This window comes from Martes martes (genome assembly GCF_963455335.1).
Source record: "Martes martes genome assembly, chromosome: 9".
Lineage (NCBI taxonomy): Eukaryota > Metazoa > Chordata > Mammalia > Carnivora > Mustelidae > Martes > Martes martes.
This window is the reverse complement of record NC_137896.1, coordinates 31,452,010-31,465,566: the sequence shown is the minus strand read 5'-3', so window position 1 is coordinate 31,465,566 and position 13,557 is coordinate 31,452,010. Positions and strand designations below refer to the sequence as shown.

At 45.9% G+C, this 13,557-nt stretch overlaps 1 protein-coding gene across 1 annotated transcript; it reads right to left on the bottom strand.

The window, feature by feature from the left end:
* Positions 1-295: 295 nt before the first annotated feature.
* Positions 296-13,323, bottom strand: BMP2 (bone morphogenetic protein 2). Its single transcript, XM_080814676.1, has 3 exons — positions 12,149-13,323; positions 10,585-10,934; positions 296-2,283 (listed from the first exon to the last, which is right to left on the bottom strand). The coding sequence occupies exons 2-3, from the start codon at positions 10,925-10,927 to the stop codon at positions 1,439-1,441; spliced, it is 1,188 nt and encodes a 395-aa protein (XP_080670802.1). The 5' UTR covers positions 10,928-10,934; positions 12,149-13,323; the 3' UTR covers positions 296-1,438.
* Positions 13,324-13,557: the final 234 nt, after the last annotated feature.

The following is a 13,557-nucleotide window of genomic DNA, read 5'->3' as shown; positions in this document are numbered from 1 at the left end:
GTTTCCCAGGTTTTGCTTGTTTGGGAGCTTTGGTTTGCTCTTAAATCTTTCTCCTAAATCACAAACCCCAAAGAGGGTCACATGAAATACTAAATCGTGGCTAATTCCTTTGAGGCAAATGTCAATTATCAAGTGACTTGCTTGCACGTTTCCAGCCATTCTGTGCCTTTCCCCCACCTCCCTCCAAAATGAGTAACTTCAGAAGCAAAAAGGCAAACACAAGGTAACATCACGAATGCCATACAAATGCACCATTTTCTCTTACAGGTTAGACTTTATAGAATGAAATGCCAGGGATCTGATATTTATTATCTGAATGAGGTTTAACATTTGGAGAAATGTGTTCACATAACCTTGGAAAGAAAAGCAAGCTGATCCAACAGAGAAGAGGCAGTGGGCAGAAAACATGATGGGCACAATTTTGCTCTGTGTTGGGCAAAGTTAGAAAACTGGGTCTTTCTGAGCATAAAGAGCTCCCAGATGAGGTAACAGTTAAATACAAATCAATTTCCAACTCTTCATGAGCACCACCACATATCAATTTTAAATATACATGACCACAATATTCATAATGAAGAAATCTTATGTTTTATTTAATACTTTGGCCAGACCAACCCCTTTGAAGGGATCACTAGTTTAGGAAAGAAGAACAACAAACCATCATTCACTTTCCTGCAGGTTTATCATTTTCCTAATTATTTCTATTGGTCCTGCTTTATTCTTTCTGCAAATTAAGGGGTAGGGGAGTGTTTCTTTATTAGATCAGCAATGTCTGGTTCTTATCCAAATATTCTACCTAATAAGGATGTAAATTCTCATGGATTGGACAACCACTCTGCAACATTCCTGAGAATTGAATAATATAATAATCTTGAAAGTCAGCAGAGTGGATTATCCACTTTTTTTTTTTTTCTGGACTTGAACTTGTGACCTTAACAGTAGCACTGCAAAAAAGCAAATGTGCTAAGCACTTTGCCAGAGTAACCTTCCATGTAGACTTTTCATCTTAAATACACACAACTGAAAACAACTACAATTTTTGGAAAATTATGTACAAACCCAATACTTCTTTTGATTACATATAAATACAAATTAGCTATCTTTCCTAAAAAGTGGTTATAATAGTAAATAAATACAAAATAAATCTGACCATTATACTTCATGTGCTGGGGTTGAACCCATATAAAATGTACAACTAAATACATTTTAAAATCTTTAAGGAATAATTCTCTGATTAAAATATTTGTTTTCCCAACTTCTTTTTGTAGATATAAATATATTTTCAAAATAACTGTGTTTTTTTTTTCTCCATTCCATTCCATAAATAAAGTCTTCATTGGGAAATATTAAAGTGTCAACTTGTTTTTTTTTTTTTTGCTTTTTTCTTAAAATATATGTGTGTGTGTGTGTGTGTGTGTATTTATTTCATTTTGCTGTGCTAACGACACCCACAACCCTCCACAACCATGTCCTGATAGTTCTTTAATACGACCTTTTCGTTTTCATCAAGGTACAACATGGAGATAGCACTGAGTTCCGTTGGTACACAGCACGCCTTGGGAATCTTAGAATTAACGGAGTTGACCAATGTCTGAACAATGGCGTGATTAGTGGAGTTCAGGTGATCTGCCAGGGGAAAAGGGCATTCCCCATGGCAATAAAAGGCGTGGTACCCCGGGGGGGCTACAATCCAGTCATTCCACCCCACATCACTGAAGTCCACATACAAAGGGTGTCTCTTACAGCTGGACTTAAGGCGTTTGCGCTGTTTGTGTTTTGCTTGGCGCTTTTCTCTTTTGTGGAGGGGATGTCCTTTCCCATCGTGGCCAAATGTTACTAGCAGTGGCCTGATCTGTGACCAGCTGTGCTCATCTTGGTGCAAAGACCTGCTAATCCTGACATGTCTCTTGGAGACACCTTGGTTCTCCTCAAAGTGGGTCACTTCCACTACAAATCCGTGGTTGGTGAGCCCCTGGGCCGTCCACCTCATCACAGCAGGGGTGACATCAAAGCTCTCCCACCTGCTTGCGTTCTGATTCACCAACCTGGTGTCCAAAAGTCTGGTCACGGGGAACTTCAAGTTGGCTGCTGCAGGTTTTATAATCTCATAAATATTAATGCGGTGATGGAAACTGCTGTTGTTTTCCAAAGTTTCCTGCATCTGTTCCCGAAAAACCTGAAGTTCTGCTGAGGTGATAAACTCGTCAGTCGGGATAGAAGTTAAATTAAAGAAGAATCTCCGGGTTGTTTTCCCACTCATTTCTGGCAGTTCTTCCAAATATTCTAATTTGACATAAAAACAGGTAGAAAAAAAAAATCATTCAGTAAAGTACATAATGACAATCTGATGATCTGTGAGAATTTGTAAACCTCACTTCAGGGTTTGATTTAACCCATGTAAAAGTTTGCAACCAGAAAATAACTTCCACTTTAGATAAAAAGGAAGGCTCCCTTTTCTATACATCTATGTCAACATGCACACCATGAAGCAAAACTTCACAATTCATTGTTAGGTTGTTGTTTTTTTTTTTCTCATTATGACGTTTTTAATCCAATACATGAATACTGCTTCCAGGTGGCTATAATAATGGGGGAAACACTGAAGCATTTCTTTGGAAGTCACAGACTTTAGGGGAAAAAAAAAAAAAAAAAAAGTCAGCACTATAGTTAGTAGAGGTCTAATGAGTGAGGATTTGAGGAAATTATTGCATTTCTTAAAAAGAAAAAGGCTTTAATGTCAATCCCTTAAACGGTATTCTAAAACATTACTCTGCAATTTAGATGATTTACAAATCTCGATATACAGATTTCAGTTTCCTAATTAAAGAGTCTGAAACTCAACATCAACGATGACATTTTGCAAAGCACACCCTACTATTTTACTCCAAGTCCAGAGACAAAGGCATTTACAGGGATCGACTTCTTTGGAACCGTAAGGGTGGTACTAAGACACCGTAGTAATTAAGGCCAGACAATTTCAAGAGAAGGAACTTCGTAACTGTTGTCTGTTCTCTCACCTCCTTATGACCTCAAAAACCAAATCTCATGGTTGATACTTTTGGAAGAAAACAAAAATGACTCTGCTGTCTTTAATTCCTTTGTCCTTAAAAAAAAAAGTAATAAACCTATTAAAAACATGCACCTACCAAATAGACAAAACAAAAAAAAAGGAAAATTTATAAAAAGTACCATCATGAGATTCAGGACATAAGGGATAATCTCATCCTACTACAGAATAAATATTCTATATCTAGTGTCACTTCAAATAGCCATTTAAGTGAGCTATGCATAAAAGCTCTTTCTGATTTAAGATTCCTGAATTTAAATTTTAAGGAGTACTGCTTTCCAAGCAAACAATAAAATATAACAGCAGCTTGCATGCTTTAGTCTGCAAATCAAAGGTACACATTATCATTAAATTGGCAGTAAATAGCAATAGAATTTGAGACATTTGGGTTTATTCTAGTTTTACCACATCCTATCCTTTCACTGTCAAAAAACGTAACCTGCTTCATTCAGGATCCAACCTAAGTGCTAACAAAATCTGTTGACCATATTATTATCATAAATGGAAACTATACTGATCAATTTTATGCTTGTATTTCCTCTACATCAAGCAGCTGCAAGTTGTTCAGAGAATGTAGATATCTTAGCAAAGGAGGATCACATCGGATCACTCAACTCAGAGGTTCTACTTCTGTAAAACTTCGTCAAAGCACCAGTCATCACTGCAAGCTAAGTGGAAGGGCAGTTCAAGGAGGACAGTTTACACCAAATTATGGAGTAATGCTTTAAGGGGATGCTTCTCAAACTTCAATCTTCACACAAAACACCTAAGACACCTTAAGTCTTCAAATGCAGATTCTGATTCAGTGGGCCTGGGGTGGGACCTGAGAGGTGGGACCTGCATTTCTAGCAAGCTCCCAGGTGAGGCCAATGCTAGGAGCTCATGGATTGCCCTTACAGGGCAAACCTTACAGGGTGAAGGTTTTAAAGGATTCTTTTCACATTGAAATGGTAAATTCCAGGAGCATATTTTAAAGTGATTCTTGGTCAAATAATACAAAAATGAGAAGAAACAGTAGTGTTGGCCAAGGAATAAGAGGTGAGTCCATGGGTGGGCAGCAGAAAGATCTTCCAAAGCTCATCTACTTGGGATGTGGAGACTATCAGGCTAAGAAGTAAACCCTCCATGGTCCCCTCATGCTTGCTAAGCTACACCTGTTGGGAATACTTTGGGGGAGCTATTCACACTCTAAGTTGATGGTACTTCAGGCCAGGCACTATTTTTATTTTTTGTTTAATTTTGTTTTATTTAAATTCTATTAATTAACATACAGTGTGTTATTAGCTTCAGAGGTAGAGGTCAGTGATTCATCCGTTGCATACAACACGCAGTGCTCATTCCATCATGTGCCCTCCTTAATGCCCACCACCAGTTACCCCACCCCCACCGATCTCCCCCCCCCAGCAACCCTCAGTTTGTTTCCTAGAGTTAAGAGTCTCTCTTGGTTTGTCTCACTCTGATTTTGTCTTAATTTATTTTTAAAATAACTCTCCGACCAATCAGAGCAGGGCTCTCCTCGGTGGCTCCAACAAGTATCAAGGATTGTGTTTAGCTCCTTCTTTCCTTCCCTCCCTGTAATCCAGGGGCCCTCTAATGTTTCCACTGAAGGTGTTCTTTTAGCTGAGAAGCCAACAGATACCAAAGAAAAAAGGAGTGACATAAAAATCAATGGTGTCCCCCAGATGTAATGACATAAAGCCAGATCTGGCTTGAACTACTGATTTCTCTGATACCAGCACACCTAAGAACACTCTCTTTTATTTTAAAGAGGTGGGGAGAAAGGCCAATTATCCAGGGCCTTTGCTGAACAGTTGTATTAATAAGGTGCCTGGGCGGGGGGGAAGGGGCGTACGGAATAAGGTACCCAGAGAAATCACAACTGCAACAAGAACTCTGATTCCAAATCCATAAATGAGAAAGAAGTTATGAACACATATAGACATGAGCACACACAGACACATACACAGCCAGAGGATAACAAAGGGACACTTGCCAAGACCAGCATAAAACACAGGTAGAATGAGTAAAGATAGGTTTAAAAGGAGGTGTACAATAGAATAACCCTCCAGGGGCGCCTGGGTGGCTCAGTGGGTTAAAGCCTCTGCCTTCAGCTCGGGATCAAGTCCCTCATCGGGCTCTCTGCTCAGCGGGGAGCCTGCTTCCCCTCTCTCTCTATCTCTGCCTGCCTCTCTGCCTGCTTGTGATCTCTGTCAAATAAATTTTAAAAAAAAACAAAAAAAAAGAACCATCCAGAAGATAAATCTGACTGACATGAATCATATAAAATTGCCACTGTTTGACTAGATTTGACATGTTAAAAAAACAGCAATTTCATGTACTTTGAAATCTCACTGTAAGTTAAGTAGCAGGGAGGATACTCACTTAGTAACTTAGCAAAGGCAAGAGCTCCACTATCAAATAGCAAGTAATGTGACGACCTTTCCCTGAATTCCCAGCTTCATTAAGAACCAGGAGATGGAGAGGAGAAGTGAGTTGGGGGAAATCGGAGGGAGAGACAAACCATGAGACTGTAGACAAACTGAGGGTTTGCGGGGGGAGGGTGAGCCTGGTGGTGGGTATTAAGGAGGGCACATATTGCATGGAGCACTAGATGTGGTACACAAACAATGCATTTTGGAACACTGAAAAAAAGAAAATTAAAAACAAAAAAAGAACCTCTATTTGTCCTTAATACAAAGGACTCTGGTGATGGCCCTGTGGATGCAGGTCACAGAGGTAAGTCAGAAAACTCCAAATCCAGTAAGAAACAGCTCAAGTTTGGGGCACCTACCACCACTTCCTTTGATCTGCAAGGACTGAATTTCTTCTTAAGGGTAGAAAAATCAAAACCTATTTGAAATAAAGAAAAAAAAAAAGCTGCACCTCATTACACCACACCTGGGGACTCTAAAAATATAGAGCATTTACCTAAGTAGATGATGTATGTTTTTTTAGAGGCTTATATAGTTATCAATTCTCTGTAAATAACCCTTGTTGAAAAAGCTGAACTTGTGAAGGGATTTGGGTATTCCAGCCTATTTTACACCTGGGTTCTTGAACCTCTAAGTTCTTATCCAAAAAGATGGAGCTATGGCTGCAGAAATGGGGGGAAGTAAAGAAAAATATGGCACCAGTGACATCTGACCTCTCCTCCAAAAGGGAAGTTCTAACAATCATCTATACTCTGTCAATTATTCATCTACATCCAAATAATACAAAAGAGGAGTCTGAATTCCCTCAGCCAGCCTGGGTTCACTCTGGCCTCCTCTTCCTTAGACAAGTGGGCAATTGGACATAAGAGAAAGAAGTCATCAGGATAATGCATCTGGCGTGCTGGAGACTTCTTTGTGCCCCGTCTTGCACTAAGATCGTTACAGGAATCATCTCACAACAAACAGATTAGGGAGGGACTCTTTTTATCTCCACTTTGGAAATGAAATTCTTGGAGCTCAGAGAGGTTATGTGACTTTCCTAAGGTCACAGAGCTAATAAATGAAGAGCAGAGCTATGAACTTAAGTCTACTGCAGTTCTGAAGTTTCTGGCCACTAGGAGCCACCACCTAACACAGGGGAGGAGTCCAAAACTCAAGCAAGGGGCACCTGGGTGGTTCTGTTAAAGTGCCTGCCTTCAGCTCAGGTCATGATCTCCAAGTCCTGGGATCCAGCCTCACTTAGGGCTTCCTGCTCAGGGCGGGGAGTCGGCTTCTTCCTCTCCCTCTCCCTTTCCCTCTGCCCCTAACCCCACTCATGCGCATGCTCTCTCTCTCTGTCTCTCAAATAAATAAAATCTTAAACTCAAGCAATTGGGGTACATTTATATTTGCTACAGTAATAACCACAGGGTACGTTCTTTCCCAACCAAAGGGACAGAAATATACTATCACCCAAGTATGGGGGAGAGAAGATGCAACTAAAGAGTAGTTGTATCTTTACTACTCTTTAGGGCCCCTGGGACATGAAGATCTTATCTAAAACCACTGATACCTTGCAGCTGCCTTTTTGTCCTCAAGAATGGTGAGTTTTAACAGAAAAGGGAATTCTTACTATGTTTTGAGAAGTTTGCAACACTCTGGCCCAAAAGCATCCATGAAAACAATAACAAAAACTGGGAGGGATGCTATAGCAAATCAGTAAGACTGGAAATCACTGCCCTGAAATGAATTGAAAGTGACTGAGAATAAGAAACAATATTTTCTAGGATATAAAATAATGGCTAGAGAATTAATATTATCGAGGAGAAAAATATATATATAAAATAAGCAGGTTAAAAGGAAACTTTAAAAAAAAAAAAGACAACAAAAGATATGGCAACTAAAGGAAAAGTACAGTCATCCTCACAAACCCTGATCTGCCCACCCTTAACTCCAACACCTTTGGAATGACTATGTGCCCTCTTACTGTCCTTTGACTACTTAGTGAAATACACAAAGGACAAATCTAAAAAAAAAAAAGACAAAATAGCTCAGTGAGAAGGATACAGAGGAACCACCAAAAGAGTGGAGGACAGAAAATATTAGTCCAAAAACAATCGTTGGGCACCAAAGCCTCAACCTCCAAAAACTTCCAAAGAGAATGCCTGTTTTACTTTGACGGGGCTCTTCTTAAGGACACTGAACTACCTGGGGATACTAGGGAAGCCCATCAGGCACGTATTGCACTGGGGGGTGTGTATATCCAAATCCTCTGCTTACACTGTGAGTTTGTGCTAAAGTTCTCTCTCAGGGCAGCAACTGCTTCTTGAACTCTCCTGTTATACAGATATTTTCATGATAATTACATTTGTGGGAAAAGTTAATCTCTATTCAAAGGCTTTAGTCATGGAGGCAAATAATTCCATTGTTTCATGCAAAAAGAAGACTGTGTCCTTCAGAGTCTGGAAAGCAAGCACATGGTCCTTCCGTATTCCACTTATGCCTTTCCACAGGAAAGCATAAAGACTTTTTGCAGGGCCAATCAAGTCAACCAGTTTCAATGTGTTTTTAACTACAGCAAAGCACAGAACACTCTTTCCCATTGCACAAGTGATTTTTCTGTAATCCGTGGCAGTGGAGAAAGGTCTGTGGGGCCAGAGAACTTTTTAATGATTGAGAAAAGAAAACTGTTGCAGCACGTGGGTCCTCCTGAGTGAAAAGGATTATATACAGAGGACTAGGCAAAGCTGAATAGGAGAAATGACAACTGATAATTTTGTTTCAGCTCGCCTACCGTGTGGTCCCATTATCTCCACACAGCAGTGGGTATCTGATAACCATCATATCTCTGGTCTTGCCATTTCTCCAAATCACCCAGATCCCACCCACAAATAAAACCAACAGGTAGTTCTTGGAATCAGGCCCTTCGTCCTCTACCAAACAAATGCCCATTAAGGTTGTAAGAGCCACGTTCTGCTCTTAAAGCCAGCTGACCTAATCACGTGGTTGATTAAAAGATTTTTAGGGCCATGCATGGTACAAGGATGTTTATAAAAACCTCCTGGGTTCCACAAAAATGAAATGGTCTTTGAAAAATGTGTTATGTGGCCTAACAATCATGTACTAGTCGTAACAACAGAAGAAATGGATTTGATGAAATTTGAGGGAAAAAATTACCTGGCTTTTCTCTATCATGTAACTGCATTAAGATGGGACATTGCTCTTCAGTTGATTTTAAGCAGGTTGATAACTTCTGTACTGTTTTGCACATAACATGTACACTTTTAAAGTGATAAATTCTGATTTATAAACTCAAGCATGCTATTTAAGTTAAAATAACACTCAAATAATTTGTAGCCCGTTTAGTTTTGATCAAGCCCCTTCTAGAGGAAGGAGGAGAAATCCACAAACTTCACTGAAGGAATCCTTCTGCAACTGAATATTTTAGGTGTCAAATGACTTAAATGTTCCTTCTTTTAGGTTAGAAGAGACACACAGTATCTTCCTGGCCTTAAAAATAGTTAAGAGTGGTTCCAGGCTAAATTTCCAGGAGAGGTGACTGAAATAGCTGCTCTTGCTACTTTCCTATGCAGAAAAAAACAATTCTAATCAGCATCAGCTGGGAATGATAAGGGGCATCTATAACCATCCCAAGGTTATGTTGACAATACATACAGGAGTGAAAACAATTCTATATATGACAAGAGACAACTTCTGGCTTTAGTCAGTGAATCCTGAAGGAGTAAAACGTTATCTTATATGCTTTCTCATGGAGCTCTACTGCAAAAAGCACCTCACTTGGAACTGTGCTGGAAAATGATGAATTATGATAGACGGATTATCAATTCAGCGTCCCCTTTACAGTGTACGCCTGCTGTGATGTAGTAGTATCTTTCGTTATGCAACCTGCCTTTGGGACTTCTTCCTAATAACCAGAGCTATTCTCACAAAAACTGTAGTCATCCTTCACACTGGGAGAAAATGCCTGGCTGCAACATTTCTTATTTGTACATATCAGAGCATAGATTTCTACCTGAAATTTACCACCTCAAGGCAAGAAAAGGGGAACTTTACTTCCAACTGCCCAGTAACCTACAAGTGGCTGCTCTGTGACATACAGCTTTGGATCTTTCTCTTGAACTTGATGAAACCCATGCTCTATTTGCAATGTATTAAGCCAAAGGGGAATTTAAAAGTATAGAAAAAAGAACTAGTGTAGAACATATTTTTGACTAATTGATCCAAGAACTTGGGTACAACAGATGTCAATAGCTCCTCTCAAACATTTCAAATTCGCTAAATGCTTTTCTGATGTAACAAGCAGAAACATTTTACCTTAGGAAAACCACATCCACTATTATAAAGGAAAAAAAATCCACATTTCAGTGCACATTAAAAAAAAACAAAAAACAGGCAGCTGCTGCAAAAGCTTTTATCTCAAGGCTTGCCTTGTCTCTACTAGGGAGTCCATCTCAGATTTAAGCACAAAACAAGAAAGTCATTGTGGAAACAATAAGATTGATTGTGGAATTGATCTCCCACGGGGATTAGATAGGGATTCGAAATCTTCCAAACCAGGCCCAGATCAACTGAAAATTAGAAAGACTTTGGGGCCCAGGCTTTGATTTTTCAATAGTATCTCTGAAAATTCTGCCTTTGGCTGTGTCTAGCCTGAAACCCCAGCTTAAGCAGGAGAAGCAGACTTACAGGGCAAGGGCTTCCAAACAGAGGAAAGAGATCCCCATCTGCCCCCCTTCTTTTCATTCTTCCCCTACGAAATTCTTGCACGTTTAACTGACTAGGGGCATGCCTCTTGCCCTCATCTTCCCCATCACTTGATTTCTCTCCAGTTCCTGGAGGAGGAGTCGCTCTTCTGGCTGCAAGCCAAGAAAAGGGTGCGGATTTACCAAAGGGGAATCCCGGGTTCCCGCGCCACACAGGCAGTGCGTTAAAGCCAGGTTCGGGAAGGCAAGAATGGAAACCTCTGCGGCGGCGCCCTGGCCAAGCTGCCTTTCCAGGGATGCCAACCGTCAGCCCACGGTGGGGAGCTTTTGGAGGTGGCTCTCCGCCCGCATCTCCGCCCCCACTCTCGGCTCCACGCCTCACCTTCGTGGTGGAAGCTGCGCACGGTGTTGGCGAGGCTGGCTGCCCTCTCCAGCCGGTGGTCCGGGGCGGGTGCGCCCGGCTGACCCGAGTGCCGGCGGTACAGGTCCAGCATGTAGGGGGGCACCACGGCGTCCCTGCTGGGGGTCGGTCTCCGCTTCAGGCCGAACATGCTGAGCAGCCGCAACTCGAACTCACTCAGGACTTCGTCCGAGGGCTGGGAAGACGAGCGGCCAGTGGATGCCGCGAACTTCCTCCGGCCCAGCTCGGGAATGAGACCGGCCGCGCCGCCCAGGAGGACCTGGGGAAGCAGCAACGCTAGAAGACAGCGGGTCCCGGCCACCATGGTCGACCTGCGGACAGGACCGACGTGAGTCACCGCGTTCCCCGCCCAACCCTCTCCCCTCCCGCCCCCGCGTCCCCAGGCTCCCGCTCGGTCCGTTGCCTCCTCCTCCAGGGTGCCCACCTGGTTTGCAAAACTCGCGGAGAAACTTGAAAGAGGCTGAAGCTCGAACGTCTGGGAGAACGGAAAGCCCCTACCTAGTTCCCGAGCCCGAAGGCTTTTCCTCTTCCATCTCACTCTCATCCATCTGATACGATTTGCGCGCACACACACACACACACATACACACACACCCCACCAGCGTCAAGACTGTCACCTTTTTTTCTGTGACACTCGCGCTGACAGCCTGTGCAGGGAACCTGGGGAAACCACCACCGCTTGGTCTGACACCTCTCCGTTCCCTAAACAAACCCAAACACATTGCCCAGCGCTCGCTTGCATATAAACACGCACGAATGGTGCATGTGACTTCCTTACAGGCACTGTATAGAACTTCCTGATACACACACACACACACACACACACACACACACACAGAGTCTATAACTTCCAGACCCAGTAAACTCAAGGCCACAACTTTCGAAGCCACTTGCAACTTGTGGCCCACATCTCTAACCTCAGAGGTGTCAGGACAGGCCACTCCGACCCCGAACTACCCCCTCCCACCCCAAGCAGTCAAGATACACATGTATACTCCTCTACCTAGTATCTATTAATTCACGTGTCAATAGAAGATGGTATTGAAGTACTGCCCCGCTCTCATTCCTGGAAACAAACAGGGAGAACCCCAACTTCTAGTTTTTTCCTAAATGGGACTTGGCTCTGAGTGGAGAGCAGGTCTTCCTGAGAAACTTGAAGAAGGGAGAAAGATGACCATGGCAGGCGTAAGGGTTGGCAACTAACGGGTGAAATCCGGGGGCCACCCTCTCGAAGGGATTTCTGACTTTTTTTTTTTTTAAATCATCTAAGTGTTAACAGCCCTAATAAAATACTGAAGAGAGGAAAGGTAGGAGGGGCGGAAGAGTGCGAGCCAGGAGGGCTAGGCTGACGGTCGCCGGGGGCGGTCAGATGGGGGCATCCCCCGCAGGGGCTCGGCTGCACGTGGACCTGGAGGGGGTCTGTTTACGTCCGGCCAGGCCCGGCCCCAAGACCGGCTAGGCGGCAGCGGCAGCCCAGGCCCCGCGCCCAACCCCCCAGTCCCAGCCCGGGGCCCACGTCCTCTACCTTTAGGAGACCGCAGACCGTCTAAGAAGCACGCGGGGACACGTCCATTGAAAGAGCCTCCACATGGAAAAAGCTCTGGTCGAAGGACCTGGTTCGGGGACCGGGTTCCCTTCCTTAGCCTACTCCTCCTCCCGGGTGCCGGCGGGGCAGTCCTTCTCCTCGCGCAGGGAACGGCGTCTCGGGGTCGGGCCCAGCGGACGAGTGGAGGGACGCGGGGTCCGGAGGCGGCGAGGCTGGGTCCTCTGGGGCAAAGGCACCGGCTCGAAGTGGGGAGCGCAAGCTATTCTCCCTGCAAGTTCAAGAAGTCTCCAGCCAAGTGCTGACACACAACAACAGCGAGCAGGGGGAGGAGTACGGGGCAGGGAAGAGAAGGGAGAGAGGAAAAGCTGGTGCAGTCGTTGTCCTTAGGAACCAGCGCCCGCGGGACGCGTGGCCCCGCGCGAAGCCGGCTGCGGCACTCGGGGGGCGAGGGTCGGGCGCTCCGCGCTAGCTTCGCCGCGGCCCATGGCTCGGGGCAGCCATCCTGGGAGACGCCGGGTCCGGGCAAGGGCGCAGCGGCGATCTCGGTGCCGGGCGAGTTGCCCCCCCGCATCACTCTGCCTTACTCCAGCGCACCCCCATTAGCGCTCGCCAGCTGAAACCCCCGCGGCTCCGGCGCTCCGGCGTCCTCGGGCGCATTCTCCGGCGAGTCGAGCCGAGTCCCGGGCCGCCGAGGCGGGTGGCCGCGCTCTTCCCTCGCCCTTCTAGCCTCCGGGCCAAGCTGCGATGCGCTTTGTGGCCAGCCTGGGGTCCGCTCACACGTCGACCGGCGCGTCGCAGGCCCCCGCGCTCCGGCAGTAGGTGATCGGCATCGTGGCGCTCGGGCTCGGCTCCCGGCTCCCCCGCGCTCTGCGCGCCGGTGCTCGGCTCTGGCGCGGCCCGGGCAGCCGAGGCCACGGCGCAGTGGCGCGCACGGCCGGGCGCTCCAGCCCGCGCGAGGTCTGCGGCGCGCTGGTGCCTCGGAGCCCCCAGTAATCCGCGAGGCGCTCGCCGCGAGGTCGTTCGCTTCGGCGGCGGAGCCTGTGGCGGCTGATGTCCGGCGGCGGCTGCCAATCCCCGGTGGGGTGTGGGAAGCGGAGCGGCAGGCGCAGCGCAAGCCGGGCGCAGCGCGGCGGGGCGAGGACTCCGGCGGCGGCGGCGGCGGCGGCGGCGGCGGCGGCGTGGCGCGGCGCTCGCGGCTTTTAAAGGGGACGCAGTCACCCTCTCCGCGGAGGCCGAACACCTCCCCCTCGGTGGCGCGGCTCGCCGGGGATCCCCGAGCGGGCGGGAGCGGCGCGCAGGGGTGTGGACGGCGCGCCGGGGCAGCCGCGGCGGGGTGGGGCCGAGGGCGGGGACGCGTGGCTGCCGAGGGGGGCGCTCGCGCATCCAGC

Bases quoted from the DNA above. Each gene is read 5' to 3' on its own strand.
- BMP2 (XM_080814676.1), bottom strand. From the start codon at position 10,927: ATGGTGGCCGGGACCCGCTGTCTTCTAGCGTTGCTGCTTCCCCAGGTC. The intron at 2,284-10,584 runs GTGAGGCGTGGA...ATGTCAAATTAG, and splicing joins GCGCAGCTTCCACCACGAAG to AATATTTGGAAGAACTGCCA.